The sequence below is a fragment of the Grammomys surdaster genome, unplaced genomic scaffold (genome assembly GCF_004785775.1).
Source record: "Grammomys surdaster isolate TR1022 unplaced genomic scaffold, NIH_TR_1.0 194, whole genome shotgun sequence".
In the NCBI taxonomy this organism is placed as follows: Eukaryota; Metazoa; Chordata; class Mammalia; order Rodentia; family Muridae; genus Grammomys; species Grammomys surdaster.
The window spans coordinates 4,817,773-4,840,166 of record NW_021604639.1 but is presented as its reverse complement, the minus strand read 5'-3'; the positions used below and the strand labels follow the sequence as shown (position 1 = coordinate 4,840,166).

The 22,394-nt window shown below is 43.0% G+C and overlaps 1 protein-coding gene across 1 annotated transcript; it reads left to right on the top strand.

The window, feature by feature from the left end:
* The first annotated feature begins 6,134 nt into the window (after positions 1-6,134).
* Positions 6,135-12,673, top strand: Zp4 (zona pellucida glycoprotein 4). Its single transcript, XM_028769799.1, has 12 exons — positions 6,135-6,324; positions 6,554-6,675; positions 6,756-6,862; positions 7,717-7,877; positions 8,486-8,673; positions 9,092-9,189; positions 9,939-10,069; positions 10,316-10,505; positions 10,584-10,731; positions 11,017-11,095; positions 12,149-12,262; positions 12,567-12,673. The coding sequence occupies exons 1-12, from the start codon at positions 6,135-6,137 to the stop codon at positions 12,671-12,673; spliced, it is 1,635 nt and encodes a 544-aa protein (XP_028625632.1).
* Positions 12,674-22,394: the final 9,721 nt, after the last annotated feature.

Below are 22,394 nucleotides of genomic sequence, written 5' to 3'. Positions count from 1 at the left end.
TGCTAATTGATAAAGGAGGGCCCAGACCACTGTGGATGGCACTATCCTTCAGTAAGTGGTTCTAGCTCATGTAAGAAAGGCAGCTGAGAAAGCCAGAGAGGGAGCCAGCAGCACTTCTCCACGATCCCTACCTCCAGGTTCCGGTGTGAGTCCCTGCCCTCACTTCCCTCAACGGACCATGACCTGGAATGAAAAGCAAGTGAACCCTTTCCTTCTCAAGTTGCTTTTGATCAAAGTGTTTTATGACAGCAACACAAAGAAAACTAGAACCCGTGGCAAGTATAGACCTAAGGCTCTTAACCACACAGAGGAAAATTCATATGCACATATCAGTAGAAGAGAAGCTTCCAGAGACTATCTGTTCCAGAGAAAGCCTCTGGCTACAGGATTGGAGATGACTCAGCTATTAGAACAAGTGCTCCTCTTGAAGCCAGCACAGGAGATCAAATGCCCTCTTCTGTCCTCTACAGGCAACTACACTCATTTATACAAGAACACCCCCCCACACACACACACACACATTGGAAAAGAAAAAAAAATCCCTTAATGACTGAGATGTTTGTTAGTATGCTAAAGAATTTGTAAATGTAATCACCAAAACATGTATGTATGTATGTATGTATGTATGTATGTGTATGTATTTGTATGTATGTAAATACACACACACACACACACATAGGCCCTGAGTGTGAGCCTAGAACACATAAAAATGTGTTAACATAACACATAAATGTGTTAACCCCAAACTAGAGAGTTGGAGACAACAGATCATAGGGATTCCCTGGCCAGTCAGCATAGCTTACTTAGCAAATCCCTGTCCAGTGAGAGATCCTTTCAATAAAAACAAGGTGGACAGTGCCTGAGAGACCACAGCGATGGTTGACCTCTGGCATCTACTTATATGCAAATACATATCATACAGGAGCAAACACATACATGCACACACACGTGCAACACACACACATGGCTTTTTTGTTCATCTTCAAAGGACAGAAGCCTTCTGTTTCTGTCAGTTCAGAGAAACGCATGGTGTGTCACATGACAGCCCAATCCAATTTGAGATGAAATGATCCCCAGTGTCAGGATGTAATTTGGAAAGAGAGGGAGAGATCTAGTCCTCCTATCCATTTCCTCATTTCTGCTTGTTGAAAAAGAAAGCAAGAGGGACTTTCAAGAACTGTCCTTTGCTGTTGAAAGTGAGATGATCTCCTTGGCCCTTCAAAAGTGTTTTGTATTATTAATTTTTCACTAATGACATTTTGAAAATGCTATGGTAAATCCCTGCCCAAGCCTTGCTCTCAGCAGTGACAGTGGGGGGCACTCTAACAAGCGTGACCCCAGTCTCTTACACAGATTGGACTCATTCATTACCCAGTGCTGTAGCCAATTCTCATCTCAGACCCACCAGAGTTTTCTGCAGCTGTTAGCTAAATCTGCCCTTGCGATGATTTCCATCATTTCTGGAGGGCTGCCCACAATGGTTTAAGTATGCACAAAGGCAAGAAGCAGGTGTGGGTTGCCACTCACTAAAGGAGCCCAGAAGAGGCCCCTAGTCAGCTCCCAGGAAAGACTCTTACTAGGAAAGCTCTGCAAGGCACTTTGAACTGGAATTCCCCCAGTCACAGGTGCAGGCCTAAGAGCTAACTGTGGGTATACTTTCAGAATCTGTAAGCATGCTACTTTACACTTTGTTCAAGTTGAGTCATGTCAGTGGCCCTAGGGCTTTCAAAGAGTTTGGGGCCCAAGGGTCTTACTGAAATATTCCTAAAAGGCCTAATTCAGGAAGAAAAATGAGCCAAAACAAAGGACTGGGAGACAGGCCAATACAGACAGCATAGAAAATGGGAGAGTAAATCAACTCCAGATATAAACTGTACTGATGGACACTTTTGTGTTTATTAAGGCTTAATCAAATTTTAAATTGTTAACAAGATAAATGCAAGAAAGTCAGGAAAAAAGTTAAAAATGTGGTGAAAGTCTTTTACTTATTCTCATTTATATAATAAATGTTTCGAGAGTTGATAAGGAAAAAAGATAGAGTATGTGAAGCTTGGGTACCCAGAGCAGACCAGCACTAACCTAACTTGCAAAAGCTCTCAGGTGTAATATGTAAAATAACGAAGCTAGGCTGTCCTGGATTCAGGTCATAGAATGGTTTGCTGCTTCTGAAAGCAGCAGGATCCAGATTCCACAGGCTTCGTGCCTTGGGCCAACTTTATTAGGTTCCTACAGAAAGAACAAAAACTCTGAAGAGAGTCTCAGATGGAGAGTGACATGAACAAGACATAGCATGGTCCCATGTGTTGCTTAAGTTGTCCATGCCAGGATGAAACAGGTTGTCCTTGTTGAGTGTGAAAAGCACAAGTACACTGTCAACATCATTTGGTTTGTGTGTTTATTTTGTATGTTTATTTTTAAATCTTCTTTAACCTCATCTGGCCTCCAACATTTTATGGAGCCTAAGGTGAACTTTACCTTCTGATCCCTCTGCCTCCACCTCTGATGTGATGGAAAGACAAGTGTCTACCCTTAAACCCAGTGTATGTAGTACTGGAGATCAAACAAGGGCCCTCACACATGCTAGGCCAACCACTGCCTCTCAAGCGAATTACACTCCCAGTCCCAGAATGCTGTTCTGGTGTTGGATTGTTTTGTTTATGAAATTTTCTAATGGATTAAAAGCAAACACTTAGGGGAAAATCATTTACTTAGTTAACCAATATTGTCTTAGTACATAAAGTTAGTGAAAGGCAGATATAAAGGGGAGTTTTATCCATCTTCAAACTCTCAGTCTCAAAGAGAAAACCAGTCTCAAGTGGGCAGAGAAGCTGAGGAGAAAAGGTGACCCAGAAGGAGCCACCTCCTGTGTGTTGGGGGCTGGGATAGGGGAGTCCTACAAGGTGAGGCCTGCAGAGAAGTTTCTGCTGACCCCTGCCGTCTGCAGCATTTCCTCCAGGTGGAGCAGGATCTGGACCACCTGGAAGCTCTGCAGTTAGAACACCCAGCCCCAGCGCATTCCAGCTTCTACTTGAATCACCTGAAATAAGGGTCAAATTTTGCATTTTTAACAAGCCCCCAGGTTGTCCTGGTGCTTTGATCTCAGGGATGGATCCTTTAGAACCTGTGTCCCAAGAGAAAGAGAAAAACAGGGCAAATTGAGGTGAAGGCTACCAGCAAGCCATAAAGAAGAGACTGAATATATATGCAAAGGCATGTGGCCAGACAAACAAGGCCACAACATGGTTAAAACAGGTGCATCGTGAGAACAAGATGGATCAATATATCAATATAAGGCATCTGATGTATCAGATACCCTGAGACATCTGCCCTGAACTCCAGCTAGTTCGGAGCAACTGTGAGAAATTACAGTGGCTGTAAGCATAGTCAACGGCTACCTTTTCCCCAAACTCCCTATCCTTAAACTGTCCTAAATCACTAACCACTAGCATTAGTCCCAACCTACTCAGTAGCCATTGGGTGCAAAACTGATCTCCTCCCTTAAAAAGAAATTATAATCCCTTTAGTGTAATCAAGGCAAGGAAGGGAATTTTAACAAAGAAATGTGACTTTTTTTAATCTTTCTCTCTCTCTCTCTCTCTCTCTCTCTCTCTCTCTCTCTCTCTCTCTCTCTCTCTCTGTCTTTCACACACACACACACACATCTAGTCTAAAGGATTAGCTTGATTGGTATGTTTACAAGTCTTTGAGATGTCATAGTTTGCAGAACAGCTCCACCCTTCATGAGGATGGGTTGAATCCTAGGCCCAGAGCCTTATAACATGGCTTTCCTTATTTGGAAATAGGCTCTCTAAACATATCCATACAAAAACTGAAATCCTCATAGTAGATATTAACCTAGTATGACCCATGTCCACATTTTTTTTAAAGGCCATTTGGACTTAGAGACAGACTCAGATAGAGGACTGAATGAAGACACAAAAGGAGTATGGCATGTGGGACCAGAAATGAGAGCAACAGGTCTACAAAGATGGTTCAAGTGTCCTCTGCTGCATGCCAACAAACTGTTGTTCTGAATCTCCCAGGAGATGCACTTATTAGGGCAGCCTTAAGCTACCACAAAAAGAAATCACAAATCCCTCCCCCTCCCATGCACACACCTTAGCATCTCACATATTAGACACCACATCTCTATTTTGTTCTCCAGCATTCAATAGCCTTTGTACTCTGGGAAATGGGCTGTCATTCTCAAAACTCACTGCCATGGAAAGAGAGAGCTGCTTGATTTTGAGAAAATGGTAAAGAACAAATAGAGTCTATGATTGTTTGGGAAATGCATAGAAAATCATCTATTACCACCCACAACCATATGAATAGCAGAGCCATGTTTTAACCACACCTGCCAATCAAAGGCCTACCCAGATGCCAATCATCTGGCCATCAAGCTTATGGCTTATGTCCTCCTTGTCTTGCACAGGAGAGTAGAGGAGAAATTTACCACAGGCTTTCAGAAATAATAGTAGGCAGGAAATGCCCAACATGTCTACAGGAGCCATAATGTAAGTTGCTTGAACTCTCTAGAGTTAAGGGTCTTTCACTTCCTGTGAGTGTTTTAAATGTCACATTTAGAAGCTATGATAATTGCCTACTTTTATGACAATAGAAGGGATGCTGGGAGACAGCCCACTAGCCCACTGGTTGATAGGGCTCAGACTTGCTGTCATCTGCAAAGTCATATCCACCCATGTGAGTACATGAGCTTAAGAGATGAGGGAAGGCATGTGCCCAACTATGCTATCCTTAAATCCTTACCACACTTAGCTTCCACTTCCTTTATCATTTAATTTACTCTTTTCTTATTTACATCTCTTTTTCTGAGAGATAGAGAGAAAGAGAGGCAGAGACAGAGATTGAGATTAATATAAACAAACATTGCTGTAGAAGACAGGCTAACTAGCTGGCCTCCTGGCTCCAAGATGGGAAAGGACAGATTTGCATCCCTGGTAGTCATGATAGCAAGGATGAGGGCAAACAGGATAGCAGAGACAGAGGCAGAAAGGAACAAGGGCTATACTACAGAATAGTTCCTAGCAGCACATCCTGTGAGTACCCCACTCCCACTCCCACCCCCAACCCAACCTGGTGCAGAGAGAAGGGAGAAGAGCCTCTTGTTGGAGTCGTCACCTCCATGTGACTCTGGATAGCCCTTCTTTCTGACTTCTTAAAAAGAAAACCCACAGAGGTGCTTCCATCTTCCCTCAGAAAACTCCTCACTCTGACACAAGGAAAACAGATGGATTCCTGTTCCTGTTCCCTGGCTACCAATTGGCTCACATAATCCTCTAATTTTCCCTCAATAGTTTGGGGGTATGTTTTTTTTAGATGGCCTCATATAGAGCAAACAAGAACCCAATTTAACATGAAACCAAATATGACCTTGAATATTTTTGTTCCCCTGCTTCCATGTCCAGGGTTCTGGGATGACAGATTATAGAACCATGATAACAACTCTCTGAATACCAGGGCAAAGTTCTAAACCAGCTTGACTCAGGAATCAGGTTTAAGTGATCTTGGAATGTTAAGACAACTGCAAAGTGACTTCCTATGAAAGCATGAACCAGAGGAGAAAGGAAGGGAGGTCCTTAAAGAAGCTAATCTCAACCCAAAGACATTGTCTCTGCTCTCCCTGTTTGGCTAAGCATGGTGCCATGTATTTGATCTAAACCTCCCACAGAATCTTTAAGCGCAGTAATGTCAGGACTATCCTCATTTTTTTTTTTTATCCAGATAGAAAACCCAAATTGCATAGAGGTAGTTTCCAGTTCCTGTCACTCATCATTTGCCTGGCCACTGCATTTAGGATCCTCACCCTAATATGTAAAATTCTAGAAGGCATTCAGTCTCTGTCCTCTAAAGACAAGCTGGTAGAACAAGTGCTACATATAGCTAACAAAAGAAACCATCCTTTGCCAAAAGGAACATGTCAACCCAATTCTGGAGACCAGGAGATTATAATATTTAATGGGAAGCATCTGTAGACTGTGTTCCCAGAAGAAAGAAATCATCCTTTCCAAAGTCCCTCCACCTGCAGGCTGTAAAGGTATTTACCCCAAACCAAGCCTTTATATACATACAAAACACTCTCTCAGCAGATGTGGGCTAGTGAAGGAGACGGGATGGCTAGGCAGGTTCTAAGAAGCACTCTGTGGCTTCTGCCAAGCATCTTACTCTGTTTCCCGTTCTATCCTCCTTTGAGTGGCCAGCATGTGACTGAGTTGCCAGGTGTGCTCCACTGTGGGTTACAGAGCTTCCAGTTTACTGTGAACCTCAGCCTGGAGGCAGAGAATCCTGTGCTAACAGCTTGGGGTAAGTCAGACTCATTGAAATACCTACCCTTTAAGCTTTCTATCTCAATACTCCTTTCAAAAACTCCACAATCTCTGCCTACAGAATGAATGGTCAAAATGGCCACTTCCAAACCCACTTTCTCTTGTATTGTTCTGAATGATGGAAGTCCCTTGGGGTCAAGTGGTGGGGCTGGTTGTCCACTGATGGATGATTAACCCCTGTACGTTTGATGTTCCACCTGCCCTAGATAACCAAGGGCTGCCACACAGGCTTAAGAATGACTCTGACTGTGGTACGTGGGTGATGGACAGTCCTGATGGCTTTCTGGTGTTGGAAGCTAACTACAGTGGCTGCTATGTCACTCTGGAAGTAAGTAGACCCCAGCCAGAAGAGACACTAGGATCCCTCTTACCATCAGCCAGGCTGATTGCTGTTGCTCATCTCTTCAGGGCTCCCAGTACATCATGATGGTTGGCATGCAAGAGGTAGATGTAGCTGGAAATATGACAGGAACAAGAGAGAAACTGCTTAAGTGCCCTTTGGATCTTCACAGTAAGTGGAGAAAGCATTGGGGCTCAGGAAGGGTCTTGCCTAGAAGGTGCTCTTGGGCCACTCCTGCCTCCTTTGGGTAGCAGCAGCAGCTGATGGCTAAGAAGGACATTTTCTAACTTTTCCCTCCCTCTGTGTCAGACCTTAGGAAAATTAACTGTAGGGAGACTGGAGCTGAGGCTGGGTGTGGATTGAGCCTGGCACCTTACTTTCTAGACCCAGGGCTATAAGTTTTGTCACTCCTCTCACCAAGAAGCTTCACCTGTGGTTTGCAAAGTTGGAATTCAAATGAGAATTAACACAGTAGGACCCAGGCACCTCCTCTGAAAAGAGCAGAGAACTCAAGTTAGCAATAGGAAATAGCTAGAGAAATCATCTAGGCCTGCAGTCACCCACCCTCAGCTAGGAACACTTGATTATTTAACTAGGAAACTCTAGGAAATTCTTCCCTGGTGATCTGAGAGCCCTTTCATCAGGATTGGATTCAAACTCAAATCCTCATGGGCTATACTTAAAACCTATTGGGAGTCCTGTGTTTGAAAAGCTCTGTGGTATCTCACACTCGAGGCAAAGCTTGATAAGTCCCTCTAAGGAGCCAGAAAGGCCATGTGAAGAGCCCCACTGCTCCTACAACATGCTGAGAGACATTCTCCTCAGGATGGGAACCATTTTGAGAGACTCTGACAAGGTGACTTAACATTGACTTTCTTTTGGGATGTAATCTGCAGATGAACAGAGTCAACAGGGTTTTTGAGGCCGTCTGGATGTTCTGGAGTTCTAAGCCCAGGCTCTGTGACAGGGTGGTATATGGATGAACCACCCAGCTGCCTAGCTTGAGTCTCCTCTTCTTTCTTAATATCCAGCCCCAAATGTACCAAGTGCTGAAGTGTGCAGCCATGTGCCAGTAAAGGAAAGGCTGCCCTGTGCTCTCTCGCCCATCTCCAGAGGAGGCTGTGAAGAGTTGGGCTGCTGCTATAGCTCTGAAGAGGAAGAGGCGGGCTCCTGTTACTATGGAAACACAGGTGCATGCTTCCATCTCTGACATAAACTGAGAAAGGGGCTGACTTCTGGTAAGACCAGAGCAGGGAAAGCTTTATTCAAAGTGTAAATACAAAGCAACTGGTTGCTGGTAGGTGATCATTTTGTGGCTAGATCTAGAACTTTCAATAGTTTTTCACTATCTAATCTATAGTCTTTCACTATCTAGTCTTCTAGATGTCAAACATACAGGGACATTAGGAAATTAAGTCTATGTGACAGGTACTTACTAACTGAAACTCATTTTCCCAAGGAACAGTCACTGCAGTGGCTGACAGTCTAAGATTGTGTTTAGAGAGAATCATTCCCAAGTGATGATTTTTTTTCACAGACCCCACCCATATCAAGTTTGAAGGTTTTCTAGTACATTAAACACTGCGAGCCCAGTTCTAATCAGTAAAACAAAGCAGGTGCTCACACTCCTGTCCTGGCGAGGCCCTGGAACAAGTGGTCATTAGGAACCCGTTACCAGATCATCAATGGGAATTCCAACTTTGCTGTGGGGGCATCTGAAGCAACTGAGTCATTAGCCTGATATCCACCTGGCTCTGTCTCAAGAATGACCTGATCTCACCCATCTCTGATGTCCCAGTGACCTCCCGTTGCACCAGGGAGGGCCGCTTTTCCATTGCTGTGTCCAGGAATGCGACCTCACCACCCCTGCGCTTGGATTCACTACGCTTGGTCTTCAGGAACAACAGTGGGTGTGATCCTGTGATGACAACTTCCACTTTTGTCCTGTTCCAGTTTCCATTTACTTCCTGTGGGACCACAGGACGGGTAAGAAGAGCACCTTGGGGTACTGGGGTGGAAGCAGTACTCTGCTGATTGGGAGAGGAAAAGTTGAGATAGTACAGGCATGAAAAATAGTCCTGACCACTGCCTGGTATCTAGAACAGTCTCTAGAACAAAAGGCCCTGCTTATAGGGTGGACACTTCTGTGAATGTTCAGCAAATGACTCTTGTGACTCTTGTGATCCTATCGTTCTAGAGGAAGTAAATATAAGGAGGAAATTATAATTCCGGGACCTAGAGTACTCAGGAGGATGCTGACTTGCATTCAGGAGGTCCACTTGCCCAGTCTCAGTACTTAAATCATCTCCTTATTCCTTGGTTCTTCGTCACGCATATGCCATACATAGATGCAGTATTTAGTCAACAGATTGAAATAACAGGCATCTCTTTATCCATTATACAGATCACTGGAGACCAGGCCGTGTATGAAAATGAGCTAGTGGCCATTCGAGATGTGCAAGCTTGGGGCAGCAGCTCTATTACCCGAGACAGCAACTTCAGGTAGAGTCAGTTTTGCCCTGAGAGGCCAGAAGGCCTTTTCTCATAAAGGTAAACTGAGCTCACAGGAGAACACTTCTCAATAGTAGGTGAATCCACCTGCTTCCTAGGTTGCTACTCATGTATGCTACTGCTTATGATCGCCTGGGTCACTGTTCCCAATTCCATCTCAGCCTCATACTCATTGTCTTCTATTTTCTACCTTATTGTGGATTTGTTCCTCATCTGAGCCTCCTTTTTCCCTTGTCTAGACTGTGACCAAAAAAAATGCCTTTCAGTCCCAACTTTGCCAGCTCTCATACTTGAGCTTCACTTCTGTAGGTCAAAGCAAAAAGTACTACTACTATTGCCCTCCTGTGAGATGACCCTACATTCCTTTCCCCTCCAAACACTTAATGGTCTCAGCCTCTCAATCCTAGGCTCATCCTTGCATTGAGAGCCTCCATGGGCACCTTTCACCTGGGCTTCTTGACAGCCATTTTCATTTTTCATATCCCCTCACCTGGAAGGAGTTCATCTGCTTTGCACTGTCACCGGTCTGATGCAGCACACCTGCGTCTTATGTAGTGTTTCTCACCAATTCACACTGGAGCTATTTGCACATTGACCACAGAAAATAACTCTAAGAGCAAAAAATCACCTCTGCTGTCTATATGGACTTAGAAAACGTCCATCACTTGATCCTTGGGAGTGAAAATCAGCTGTGTGGCCAGCACACCCTGGCTACTAAAATCTTGCTTTCCCCACCACAGGCTCCATGTCAGCTGTACTTACTCCATTCTCAGCAACACATCCCCAATTAACATGCAAGTGCTGGCTCGCCCAGCACCCCTTCCTAAGACCCAGCCTGGACCCCTCTCTCTGGAACTTCAGATTGCCAAGGGTAAGCTCTGCCTACTTGCTAATTCCAATCTGAAGTCTTAAGTCTGTCAGTAGGAGAACAGCCTCAGATCAAACTTGGTTCCTGAGGGAGGATCTCTCATTGACTTAAAGTTGTGAGCAAGAGCATCAAGCCTGGTCTTTTTACATGAGTCCTGAAGGTCAAGTTCAGGTCCTCATATTTATACAGGCAGGTATTTTACCTAAGTTATTCCCTAGCCCCACTTTGATTCCAGTTTTCTTTGTGCAGATAAAAACTATAGCTCTTACTATGGTGCTGATGCCTACCCACTGGTAAAATTTCTCCAGGATCCTATTTATGTGGAGGTCTCCATCCTTCACAGAACAGACCCCTCCTTGGGACTGCTGCTAGAGCAATGTTGGGCCACACCTGGCTCTACTCCTTTTCATCAACCACAATGGCCAATCTTGGTGAAGGGGTAAGTGGGTACCCCGTGTATCTGAATGAGTGGGTTCCCCAAATAAGCCCGTTTCTACTACTGTGTCTCTTGGCTTAGATGCCCATATCCTGGAGATAACTATCGGACTAAAAGAATCCCTGTCCAGAAAGCATCAGGTTCCTTTCCGTCTCATCACCAGCGCTTCAGCATCTCTACCTTCAGCTTCATGAGTGCTGTAAGGGAGAAGCCGGTTTTAGGTGGACAGGTACAGCATCTCATTCTATGTTCTTAAAGGCCCACCACCCCTCTAAGGTGGCTCTTTGACCTTTTATACTGGCTCACAGTGTTGAGGGCAGTTTCGGGTGGTACCAAGAATGTGACTCACACCTGTCAACTGGACTCTGGTTCTTCAGGACAATTGTGACATTAACTTAGGCACATCAAGATGCTCTTAACACTTTTTCAACTTCTTGGAGAGAATGAGGTATATGATTAGGAGATGTCTAATATGAAAGATGTCTATAACATGACATTTGTTTGTCAACATCAGGTGTTCCTGCACTGCAGTGCATCTGTCTGCCAGCCTGCTGGGATGCCATCCTGCATGGTAATCTGTCCTGCTTCCAGGAGTGAGTACCTAAGCTGTCTACATCTCAGACCTAGGAGAATCCTGAAGTCTGTACCATGTTAGCCTCAGCCATTAAACCAAGGGATCATCTTATCAATAGATTCCAGAGCTGACCAGATTGCCAGAATCTCGGGTTTTCAAAAAAAAAAAAAAAGAAAAAGAAAAAGAAACTGATTTGATTAAGCCAGAAGCCAACCATGGCCTAACATCTGACTGAATTAAAAAGTATACAGCATTAGATCTAGACTTTTAAACATGGGGTCTGGAGTCAAACTCAGGTCTTCATGTTTGCATAGCAAGAACTTTACTGACTGACCTATTTCCTCAGCCATATCTCAAACTTTCCTTTTTTAAATATGGCCTAATATCAAAAGTAGATGGTCTTGGACCTACCTAAAGGCAGGTTTTCAATATGTCCTGAAAGTATATGGATAGAAGAATCATAGACACAATATGATCTGGAGTTGGTCAGATACAGGATTAAACCACCTTATATATGTAGATGCTTCTACTTGATTCATTCCCACAAAACTAGTCTTTGAATCATTGTTCATGATTCTAGAATCCTTAAATGTTTTATATAGGAAAGTCAACTCCCAATAATCCAAAACAATTCTAATCATACGCATTATTCCCACTTGTAAAGATAACAGGTTGACTTTTTCCAGATCATTTAATTCCTAAATAGATGTAGGATGACTACAGCCATGTCCTCACTTCCTGTTTGAACATATGATCTATTAAATAAAAAGGTAACTGAATGTTTCAGTGTTCTCCTTTCTAGGAGAGGTTGATCATTGTGTGTGGTCCGTGGTGGTCATTGAATGTGATTATATCCAAATATGGTGAAACAGAAATAACACTTTGTAGAGATAAATAGAAAATCTTAACTAGGTTGGGTTTATATTAAGACACAAACAGGTTTTTATATAGTGTGGGACAGAGATGTGTGTATCAAGGCACTTGGCTTTGCACATTACCCTACCCCTCACCCTTGGCTCGTGTATACAACTGAAAATTTGCAACAAATTACAAGCTCTTGTCTGTCCACCAGGAAGAAGACAATCTGAGCTTTATTTTGAGAACACCACCAGCATATCTAGCAAAGGCCCTGTGATCTTCCTCCAAGCCACTAAGGACCCTGCAGACATGCTTCATAGACACTCAAGTGAGTTGAAAGATGTCAAATTGTTAGCTTCTTTCTAGCTAATTACAATCTTGAATGCTTGTAATCTCAGCACTTGAAAAGCTGAGGCAGGAGGATGACTGCTCAGTCAAGGGCAATCGGTGCTACATGGCAAGACGCTATTACTCTCCTTATCCTTAAAGGTTGCTTTCTTGCCCTGTTCCTTACTGTTCAGTGTGTATTTTCCTTCAGAAAAAACCGCCACTTCTGCAGATTACTTACTCTGTCAAGATCTAGAACGGCTTGGTTCTTTCAGCATATACTACCCCACCTTCCCACTCCACAGGCGCCCCCATGGATTCTCCTGCTCTGTGGGTAATGGGACTTTCTGCAACTGTGATCATCATTGGAATCTTGGTAGTATCTTACCTGGCCATCAGAAAACTGAGATGAATTGCCCAAGCCAAGCATCTCAATAAAACTTACTACATTGCCAGCATTGGATGAGTTTGTCATTTGAAAGGCAGTCTGATTCTAGATGAACTCTTTGACTATCTGAGCATCTTACCTTTCTCACTTAGGGAAGGGCATCTCCTCTTACTCAAGCAAAGAGTAATATGCTGCCCTCTTAATTTAACTCTCCTAGCTAGAAAAAACAATGTTTTCGTAGAATACAATTCAAGGGGGGTGGTTACATATGTATACCTAACGAATATTGATTGACCAAGCTTTATAAGCTCGCGATAAGACTCTGGGATGGACACATAAAAGTGTCAAGCAGAGAAAACTAGTTTTCAGGTAGCCTCAATCCTCCAGAACCACTGGAGGATTTTATATTTTTTTTGTTTTATCTTTTTTATTTTTAGGGGGCCAGCCAGATCACAAGGGGTCTAGATTTAAACCACCAACTGGAAGTCCTCATGTCTTATACATACCTACAAATCACAGCACACAGGATTCCAAAGATAGTTAAAGGACAAGTTAAAGACTAACCTAGGCTATGTAAGGGACCCTGTCATTAAAAACAGAAAAGAAAAATGTCAAGTAGCTCTGGGTTGGAGCAGCTTTCTGGTCTGTGCAAAGCCTAAAAAAAGCTGAAGCCATCACTTCTATAAGAGTGATTTAAAAGATCTGAACCAAGGCTTCTAGTTGGTTCAGATCTTAGCTACTACAGCTTCTAGTCCTAAGGGAAGAACCAAGGTATTTGTGGTGAGATAGAGGTCAATTTGTCTGCTAGAACTGACTGACTTTGGCCATCACCAGAAGCCAGAGCAAAGTAAGTGAAAATGTCTCAGTCTTAAGAATACTCACAGCTGTACCCTCCTGCCCCTGTGTTACCTTGCGAACGTTAGTAGAATATACTGCATACTACTAGATGTTAGCCTGAGTTTTTCTCCATTTTTTGTTGTTGAAACTTGTTTCAAGCTCTTAATATAGCCAAAATCTTCACAAATCTTAATCTTCCTGTTTCCTATCCCAAAGTTCTGGGATTATAGACAAGTGCCATTGTTCCCTGTCTACCTTGCTGGGGATTGTAAATCCTGGGTGACCACTCTACCATCTGAGAATATCTCCCAACTCTATTTCTCTCCAACACACATGCAATTATAATTCTATTAATGGATACCTATATATCTAAGAACATGAAAAAAAACATAGCAAACATGTCAGGCTAGCTGGGAGAAAAGAATATAATGTATAGGTGAGCTTTACATTAAAATACTTTATACCCCAAATTAATACACAGAACTCCAGAAAAATGTTAACCTAAACTAAGTTTAGTATTAACTTTCATCGTGTACCAGCCAATTTTAATGCCCAACAACCTCTGACTATTAACATGGTGCTGCAGTTTGCTCAACTCAGACATGTTGCCTGTGCTCTGAAACAGGCATGGTGCTATATTCAGAAGCAGCAGGAAAGACATGAAAAATAATACAATAAAAAAATCAAGGAAAGGGGGGATTAGGAAAAGGCAACTGAGTTATGCTGCCTCTTTAAGAGAAATAGACATGACCAGCCAGGTATTCTTGGCTTACTACATAAGCAAAACAACTTAGTATAGAGTACTCTAAATAGCATTGACCAGGCAAGCAAGGAATCCAGGCTTCCAATAGATAGGAAGGCTGCTCCAGTTCAACCCTCGTATATGGTCATTTTACTGAGCATAAGCTTGCCTCTTCTAAGCTTACAATTTCATCCTACACCTCTAAGCTCATACTCCATCACTGAAAGAAGTCAAGGCAGATAACTCCAGGCAAAGACCTTGTAGGCAGGGGCTGATGCAAAGACCATGGAGGAGTGCTGCTTACTAGCTAGCCTGTTTCCTCATGACTTACTCAGCCTACCTACTTATACAACCCAGGATCATCTTAGTTCCCTTTTGATGGAAGTGAGACAACTCACACTTAAGAGGTGCATACCCAAAGAGAACAATCTTGATGCTAAAGACTCCATATGAAACCTTCCAGGCTATTAATGTCTTGTGGACCTCCAAAAAGGGAGGAACTCATTTACTATACATTGTACCAGGAGTCTCTTCCTGTGGTATTTCAGAAGTAATATCTTAAAGAACGACTATAGCAGAGAAAGGGGATGCTTGTACAGGGAAGTGTATTCACAATGCACCACTGAACTGAACAGAATTTGTAAGAAGTTGAATCATTGAACCATCTGCTGGGGCTCTTTGATGGTTTTTTTGTTTTTTATTTTTTTATTTTTTGTTAATTTGATACAAGCTTGGATCATCTTGGAAGAAGGGCTCTCGATTGAGAAAGTGCATTCACAGACTGGCCTAGAGGAAAAGTCTGTAGGCATTTTCATATTTATGATGTAGGGATCCAGCCCACTGTAGGTGGTCACATCTTGGGCAGATGGTCCTTGCTTGTATAAGTAGGTAGGCTGAGCAAGCCATGAGAAACAAGCTAGTAAGCAATATTCCTCCATGGCCCCTGCATCAGCTCCTTCCTCTAGTGAGCTTCCTTAACTTCCTCCAGCGGTAGAGTGACCTCCAAGATGTAAGATGAAATGAACCCTTTTCCTCGCAAGTTGTTTTTGGTCATGGCATTTATCATAGCTACAGAAACCAAACTAGAACAGGCCCACAAGCTGATAAACTCTACAATAAGCCAAAGATGGAGAGAGCCTATATAATGAGAGAAAATTTGTTGAAACCACTTTCACATTTGTTCTTGCACTGTCTTGCTTCGTAGTGCTGAGTGGCCTAGAACTCACTATGTTTGTCCAGGCTGGCCCTCAAACTCATGACAATCCAACTGCTTCCTATGTACTGGGATGGAAGGTGTCAGTGGACACCCCTGACCATTATGAGGTCTTATATCCAAAATTTATAAAGAATTCAACACCAAGCTTGAACCACTGAATGCTGTGCCTCTTGCCAGAATCTGACTTTGCTGAGCAGTGCAGCTTCTCAGCCCCTGCTGATCTGACACTGCTATAAGCAAATGCCCAGCTGCCACACCCAGACTATCTGATCAAGTGGCAAGAAGAGGTCCTGGCTTAAGTTTCTGGTTTCAAACAATATGGTTTGGAGGAAAGGAGAAGAGGGATGCCTGTAAGGCAGATTTGTAAGAGTCAAAGAATAGATTCTGGTGATCCTGGATTAAATAAATTGCCCCTGTGGACTTTTGCCTTTCAATTTAAATACAGAAATAAAGGACTGAGTTATTTGGTTACTAGTTCATGCTTGCTTTGGGCTATAGTGTCTTCCAAAGGCCTCTGTGTTAAAGGATGAGTTTTATGGTATGAATGGACAGTAGTGGAGGAATGAGAGAGGTTGGCATCTAGTGGGACGAAGTTAGGAAATTGGGAGCATGCGCATTACAATCATGTTTGGATCCACCTCTTCTGTTTCCTTACTGTTATGAGGTGAATGCACTGCCGCCACCAACACCACATCCTTCCTTTTTGATACACTGTGGTACGATGAACCCAAAGCAACAGGTCAACCAGAGAAAATAAACCTTTTCTCCTTTTATGTTGACTCGAGGAACAGAGGCAATGAAAGAAACTCTGATTTGTAAGCTGGCTCCATCTTGAGCCTTCTTGTTCCCAGTTTGAACTTTGGCTAATGCCACAAACAATTCCAGGAAGAAACTGCTCTGGACCTGAGCCAATCAGGAAATAGAGGAAAAGTGCCTAAAATTTCAAAGGTTATAGATAAATTGCTCAAGCGCTCTGAAGTCATCACTGACCAATCCCAGTGCACCAAGATACCCCTTACTAAATAAGGTAACTGTTAAGCTGGAGAACTATGTTCTTTGCTCCAACTAGTATTTAAAAAACCCTGCCTAACTGAGGTTCAGGGCTCTCAGCATGAAACCACCGCGTGGGAGGAATCTGCAGAGTTTAAGCTTGAATAAACGTTCTTTGCTTAGGCATATGGATTCAGACTCCTGGTGGTCTTTAGTGACCCTGAAATCTGGGCACGACAGACTATCTCAAGTATATAGTTACAGTCATGGAATGCTCACTAAAATTTCAACTCTGTGTGTGTGTGTGTCTACCTAATTGACTAATTAATTCCTTCTTGATATACAATCCTGGGTTTTTTAGGACAAGATATTCATTTCACATTTACCAAAAAAAAAAAAAAAAAAAAAAAAAAAAATCTAGAGCAGTTTTCAGAGGAAAGCAGACCAGAGTGAGGTTGTTAGAGAAATATTGGCCAAAGGATTTGAAATTTCAACTAGATAGAAGTTTAGCAAGTTTGTCATACAGGTGCACAAGAATTAGGAAGAGACTAGAGTCAAACAATAGTTGTACTGTGTGCTTGAAAAATCACCGAGTCTGTTTTAAGTAATCTCACCACATTCAAAACATATATAAAAGATATACTTAAAACATGCTCTGGGTCAACTCACATAACCAAAAGTAATATTTAAGTGTGTCAAGAAGGACATTCCCTGTGACTACCTTCTGTTCATTGTAGGGAGGCTCTTATTCTGGAATTTTCCCTGACGGGGATCAGAGAGCAATGGGGAATGCTGACTTCCTCTGCTGGCTACTTCCACGGTTGGAATGGTATGCAGATTTTGTCAATTTTAGACTGGTCGCCTAAAAATTCTCTTGTCCAGGACAAGGGGCCCGACAGAGAGAAAGAACCCAGATGCCGTTTCCTGAGTGACGGGTACTAAGGCATGGCATGGTCTAACCAGGCTCAGGAGCCCATGAAGTGTTCAGAGAACGGATACATTTGAACCAGATACTGCTGCACCCTATGAGGCTTCTGATTGTCAAATTGGCTGCCTCTGGGTTCAAGCAAAAGGAAATTGAGGGCACAGTTGGAGGGATTTTCTTGATGGGATTACTTAAACTGGGAAGACCCACCCTAAATATAGGTATCACCTTCCAGTGGCAGCTCAGAAAAAAAGGAGTAGTTTGGATAAAAGACCTTTTTGCCTGCTTGTCTTCACTTTCGCCAGTAAGCCGTCTTGTTAGCATTTTGTCTGAGCTCCGCCCCACAGTTGGCCGGGTATGCCTGACTCACTATAAAAGAGGCTGCTTGCCCTCTCTGCTCTCTCTCTTGCTCTTGCCTTCTTGCTCCAATACTGTCCTTCTGCTCCTCCCCCTCTTCCTTTCCCCTCTCTGTATCTCCATAAGCTCATGGCAGACTTCTACTCCCCCCACCCCCTTTCTCTGCCTTTCTCTGTTTCTACTCCCTCTATTCCCTTCCCTCGTCCCTCAGGGGGAAGGGATGTACCACACATCCACCAAACATATTCCTTCTTTCCTTATCTTTTTATAAAACAACAATTTGGTGCTGCAACTCCGATTTAGAAACTGTGCAGGTTTGCATCCTTCCTGCTACCACATGGAGAGCCAACGTTGCTAGCCCAAACTTCAGAGAACTGGTAAGTGCCCCTCCCCCCATTGATCAGAGTAAACATCCCCATGGTTCCTTCTTTATCTTTATATAAAACACAACACATCTGTCATGTTGTGTCTTATTCCTTTGCTAATATTAGAATTAGCTTCTTCAGACTTCCAACACAGACCAAAGGGCAACAGCTCTTCAAGAATCCTCTAAACCTTCATTGACAGATTAGGATGACTGAAGTACTCAGCTCATAGATGGAGAAGCTAACAAGTTCCCCACCTCTTTGGTGTAAGGCATCCATTGATAAACTACCCAGACCTACATCATATAAACTGGTGTTTCTCAACCTGTGGGGTCACGACCCCTTTAGAGAATTGAACAATCTTTTCATAGGGGGTTAGATCTCAGCTAGCACCTGAGAGTCCTGAAATACTTCCCCATGATAATGAAGCATTCAGTACCCTTAAGCCCTCAGCCAATGACTTTTGCCCATGCTGGATGCTCTTATCCTCAGTCCCCCAAAACTTTATTAGCCTTGAATCACCCAAAGTAAAGTGATCTGCCTCCTGATAGCTGGTCCTAATGTAGTCATTCACCATGCATACTCACAGGGCTTCTGAATCTCACCTTGTCTTCTCTGGACCATATAAACTGACAATACAAGAGGGTGGGGAGAACCACACTCCCACTGTTAGGAATCTCACAAAACCACCATGCTACAGAAACATATCATATTCAGACACATACAGACTCCCTGATCTCTGTGAACCCACTTGAGTCCCTGACAGTTGATTCTGGAGGCCACATTCTTATGATCTCGATCCTTCTGGTTGTTCCAACCCACCCCCAAACACACACTGGGCTCCCAGAGCAATGCTTAATATTTGACTATGGGATTCTGCATCTGTTCCCATCAATTCCTGGATGAAGTCTCTCTGGTCTCTCTAAGAATGGTTATGCTGGGCTCCAGACCCATACTGCAACATGACAAGTTGTAGGTGTTGTGCCCAGATTATAAAAACCCTAAAGAGACCACCAGGAACCACAACTCCGATGTAAGCACATGAGGGTCTTTATTTAAGCTCAAGCTTGGGCCACCAAGCTTCCTGACAGAACAGGAAGGAGAGTGACCCCCAGGTCTAGGTGAAGAGGATTTATAAAGGAAAAAAAACTGCAAGCAGGTGTTTCCAAGCCTTGGCATTCCATGAGAGGGTAAAAAAAAAATGTTGATCTTTAAGCTAATTGGTTTATAGCACCTGGTTAAACCACAAGGCGGGCGCATACATCAAAAAGGAGCATCTTGACTTAGGAAAGACTTACGTTTTCTTAGCCTACTCTATTGTTATCAGCCAGCTGCAGCTGCTGTGTCTATTTCACAACTACCAATGACATCAGTGACATTTTGTGATTTTTCTCAGACCTCAAGGGAGGGTGCCATGTCTCTCTAAGTGTTAGTTAACTTAAAATGGAGTCTTCAGAACAAAATGGAGTTTATTCTGCTACCTCAGTCCCTTCATAGGACAGAGGATTTGTAGCTAGGCTGGAGTCCCAATCCCTCTACCTGCAAAAATTCTCAATAAAATATTTGCAAACTGAATCCAAGAACACATCAAAAAGGTCATCCACCATGATCAAGCATGATTCATCCCAGAGATGGTTGAGACGGTTCAAAATAGAAACATCTGTCAATGCAAGCCACCATATAAACAAACTGAAAGAAAAAAAAATCACATTATGCTGGTTTATCTTATCAGACACTGAAAAAGCCTGGGCTGCAGAGTTCAGAGTTCAGGGACGGGGGAGGGTTGTCAGTCAGGCCCTGCAACAGGTAAGGACTGAGGAATGCAGAGAGAACCTGGCAACCAGTGTCTGCTTTGATATGTCAAATAGGAACCTCAGCCTTTTGTCCAGGGTTTGAAACCTAACCCTCTACATGCCTTTGGAATATGTTTCATGTCCAGAATTCCTGTGGGCCACCAGAACAAGGTCATCTTGGCTAAAGATACTGAGTAAAGCCTTTCAAAGCCCTGAGCCCCTTTGTGTCTTCTCATAGGACCTAGGAAAGTGTTCTTGACCTCAGAGAAGCTACTTGTGCAAGAGGATTTTGATTTGATTATCATGGGATGGTATAGTGTATGGTTGGGTTGCTTTTATTCAGTTCCCTCATGGGCACACAGGGATGTGCAGATGCTAAGCCCTAGGAAAAGAGCTTTCTCTGTATCTGCTCCAGGGTCTGCCTTTGGCTCCAGGCTCTTGGTAACACTGAACCTCTCTCTCCCTCTCTCCAGTTTATGCCTGCAAGCATATTTGAGCCTGGCCCTGTTACCCAGAAAGCTTCAGGGAGGTGACAGGAAGGAGTCTATAAACAAGGCCTTTTGTAATGAAAGCCAGGGAGTCAGCTGTCTCTCAAGGTCACAGTTAAATTCCACAAGTCAACTGGTTTGGCAATTAACCATCAGGAGGCTGTTTTCAAGCAGTCTACTGGAGTCACCTGTGTGAGATGACATTGAAGCCCTGAGTCACCTTTGGCATGACTCAGTGCCCCTGCTTTGGGGCCAATCAGTTTGAGGCTCTGTATTTCCTGTTGAAAAAGTCCTTCAGTTATTTCCTCTAATATCCTTTACCTCATTACTGTTCTTTGATTAGCATTCTACTCTTTAAAAAGTATTATATGAAATTGTACATTACAAATGAATATTCGTAAGGTACACATGGTGGGGGGAGGAGACAGAGAGATAGGGAGGGAATAAAAGGTCCACAGTCTTACCTATAAAAAAAAAAAAAAACAAAACTAAACATTATCACTTTGAGAACATAAACATTAATTAATTAAAATACATTAGGAAAATTTCTATCAGGTGAAATACATATTCTGAGTGCAGAAGGAACTTCCCAGCTCAGGTCAGATGGAAAAGCATACCAGAATATACTCTTGGAAATGTAGAATACAAAAGCCAAGTAATTTCAATTATTCTAGTGACCAGTATTTATGTCATGTTGACAAAGAACTTGATATGCCATCTTTCCTGTGTCTTCCAAGATGGCTATAGATACAGAAGGTGTTGCTCAGAGCTTTGCTTGGTGGTTAGCGGATGCCTTGAGGAGTGTGCTCCTTACAGTGGTCCAGTTCCTAGTAGAGAGCCTACAGATAAAGTTCTACTCCGTTCAGCCATGGGTAAAACAGCCCTGCTTCAAGTTGTCCATGGAGGGAATAGATTATGCTCTTCAGTAACCAGTTAAATCTGCTTTCCATGAGAAAGTCCCATTTACATAAACCTCCTTGTTCTTTAAAACAAAGAAACAATAAACTAAGCTACTAAAGAACACACAGGATTTGAAAAGCAAACCATCTTTAGTTTACCTAAGGCAGGGTCTGGTACAAATTGATAAGCACCAAATCCTTCACTCTGACAGAGTTCCCAGGAGACAAATGAATCTTTTACTCATGGTCCCATTTTAAATAACCAGGCAGTGACTCCATGGGCTGAATCTAGTTCCCCCAGAAACAGAGAAGACAGACAGAAAGAAAACATATTAGGAAAATTTCTATTATGTGAAATAAAGAGAATGCAGAAGGAACTTCTCAGCTGAGGTCAGATAGAAAAGTATACCTTGTAGTGTCAAAGGATTTAGACAGGTTGAACCCCTCATATGAGGGCAAAGACCAGTGTGTTCCTTTATTATCCTTGCTTTCTTTCTTTTCTTATTTTTTTAATCATTTTTTGGATTTTTTTGTTTTGTTTTTTGTTTTTCGAGACAGGGTTTCTCTGTGTAGCCCTGGCTGTCCTGGAACTCACTTTGTAGACCAGGCTGGCCTCAAACTCAGAAATCCGCCTGCCTCTGCCTCCCAAGTGCTGGGATTAAAGGCATGCGCCACCACTGCCCAGCATTTATCCTTGGTTTCTTGTGTTTCTCTGAGCAGAACTGGTCATTATGGGTACAGTCTGCAGTCTGTGGTCAAAGTTAGAGGAACTGATTTGCTTCAGCCTCCATCTAAACTTTAAGCATGCCTCCCCTCTTACCAGCAAGCAAGATCATAAGTGATCTAAGGCCATGTCACATCCAAACACACACACACAAACACACACACACACACACACACACACACACACACACACACACACACACACACGGCTACAGAAATCCTGAAGACAATAGCACATCTAAAGAGATGAAGCATCTATTTATTTTAGAGTCTGGATTAGGCCTGACTCCTGAAGGTCATTTATTCAAGTAACATCAGACTTTGGGTTGGTTTATAGAATACATGGAAATTTGTTTGCTGAGTAGTCAACTCCTTCTAGATTAAGCATATTAACTTTCTAGTTTTTTTTT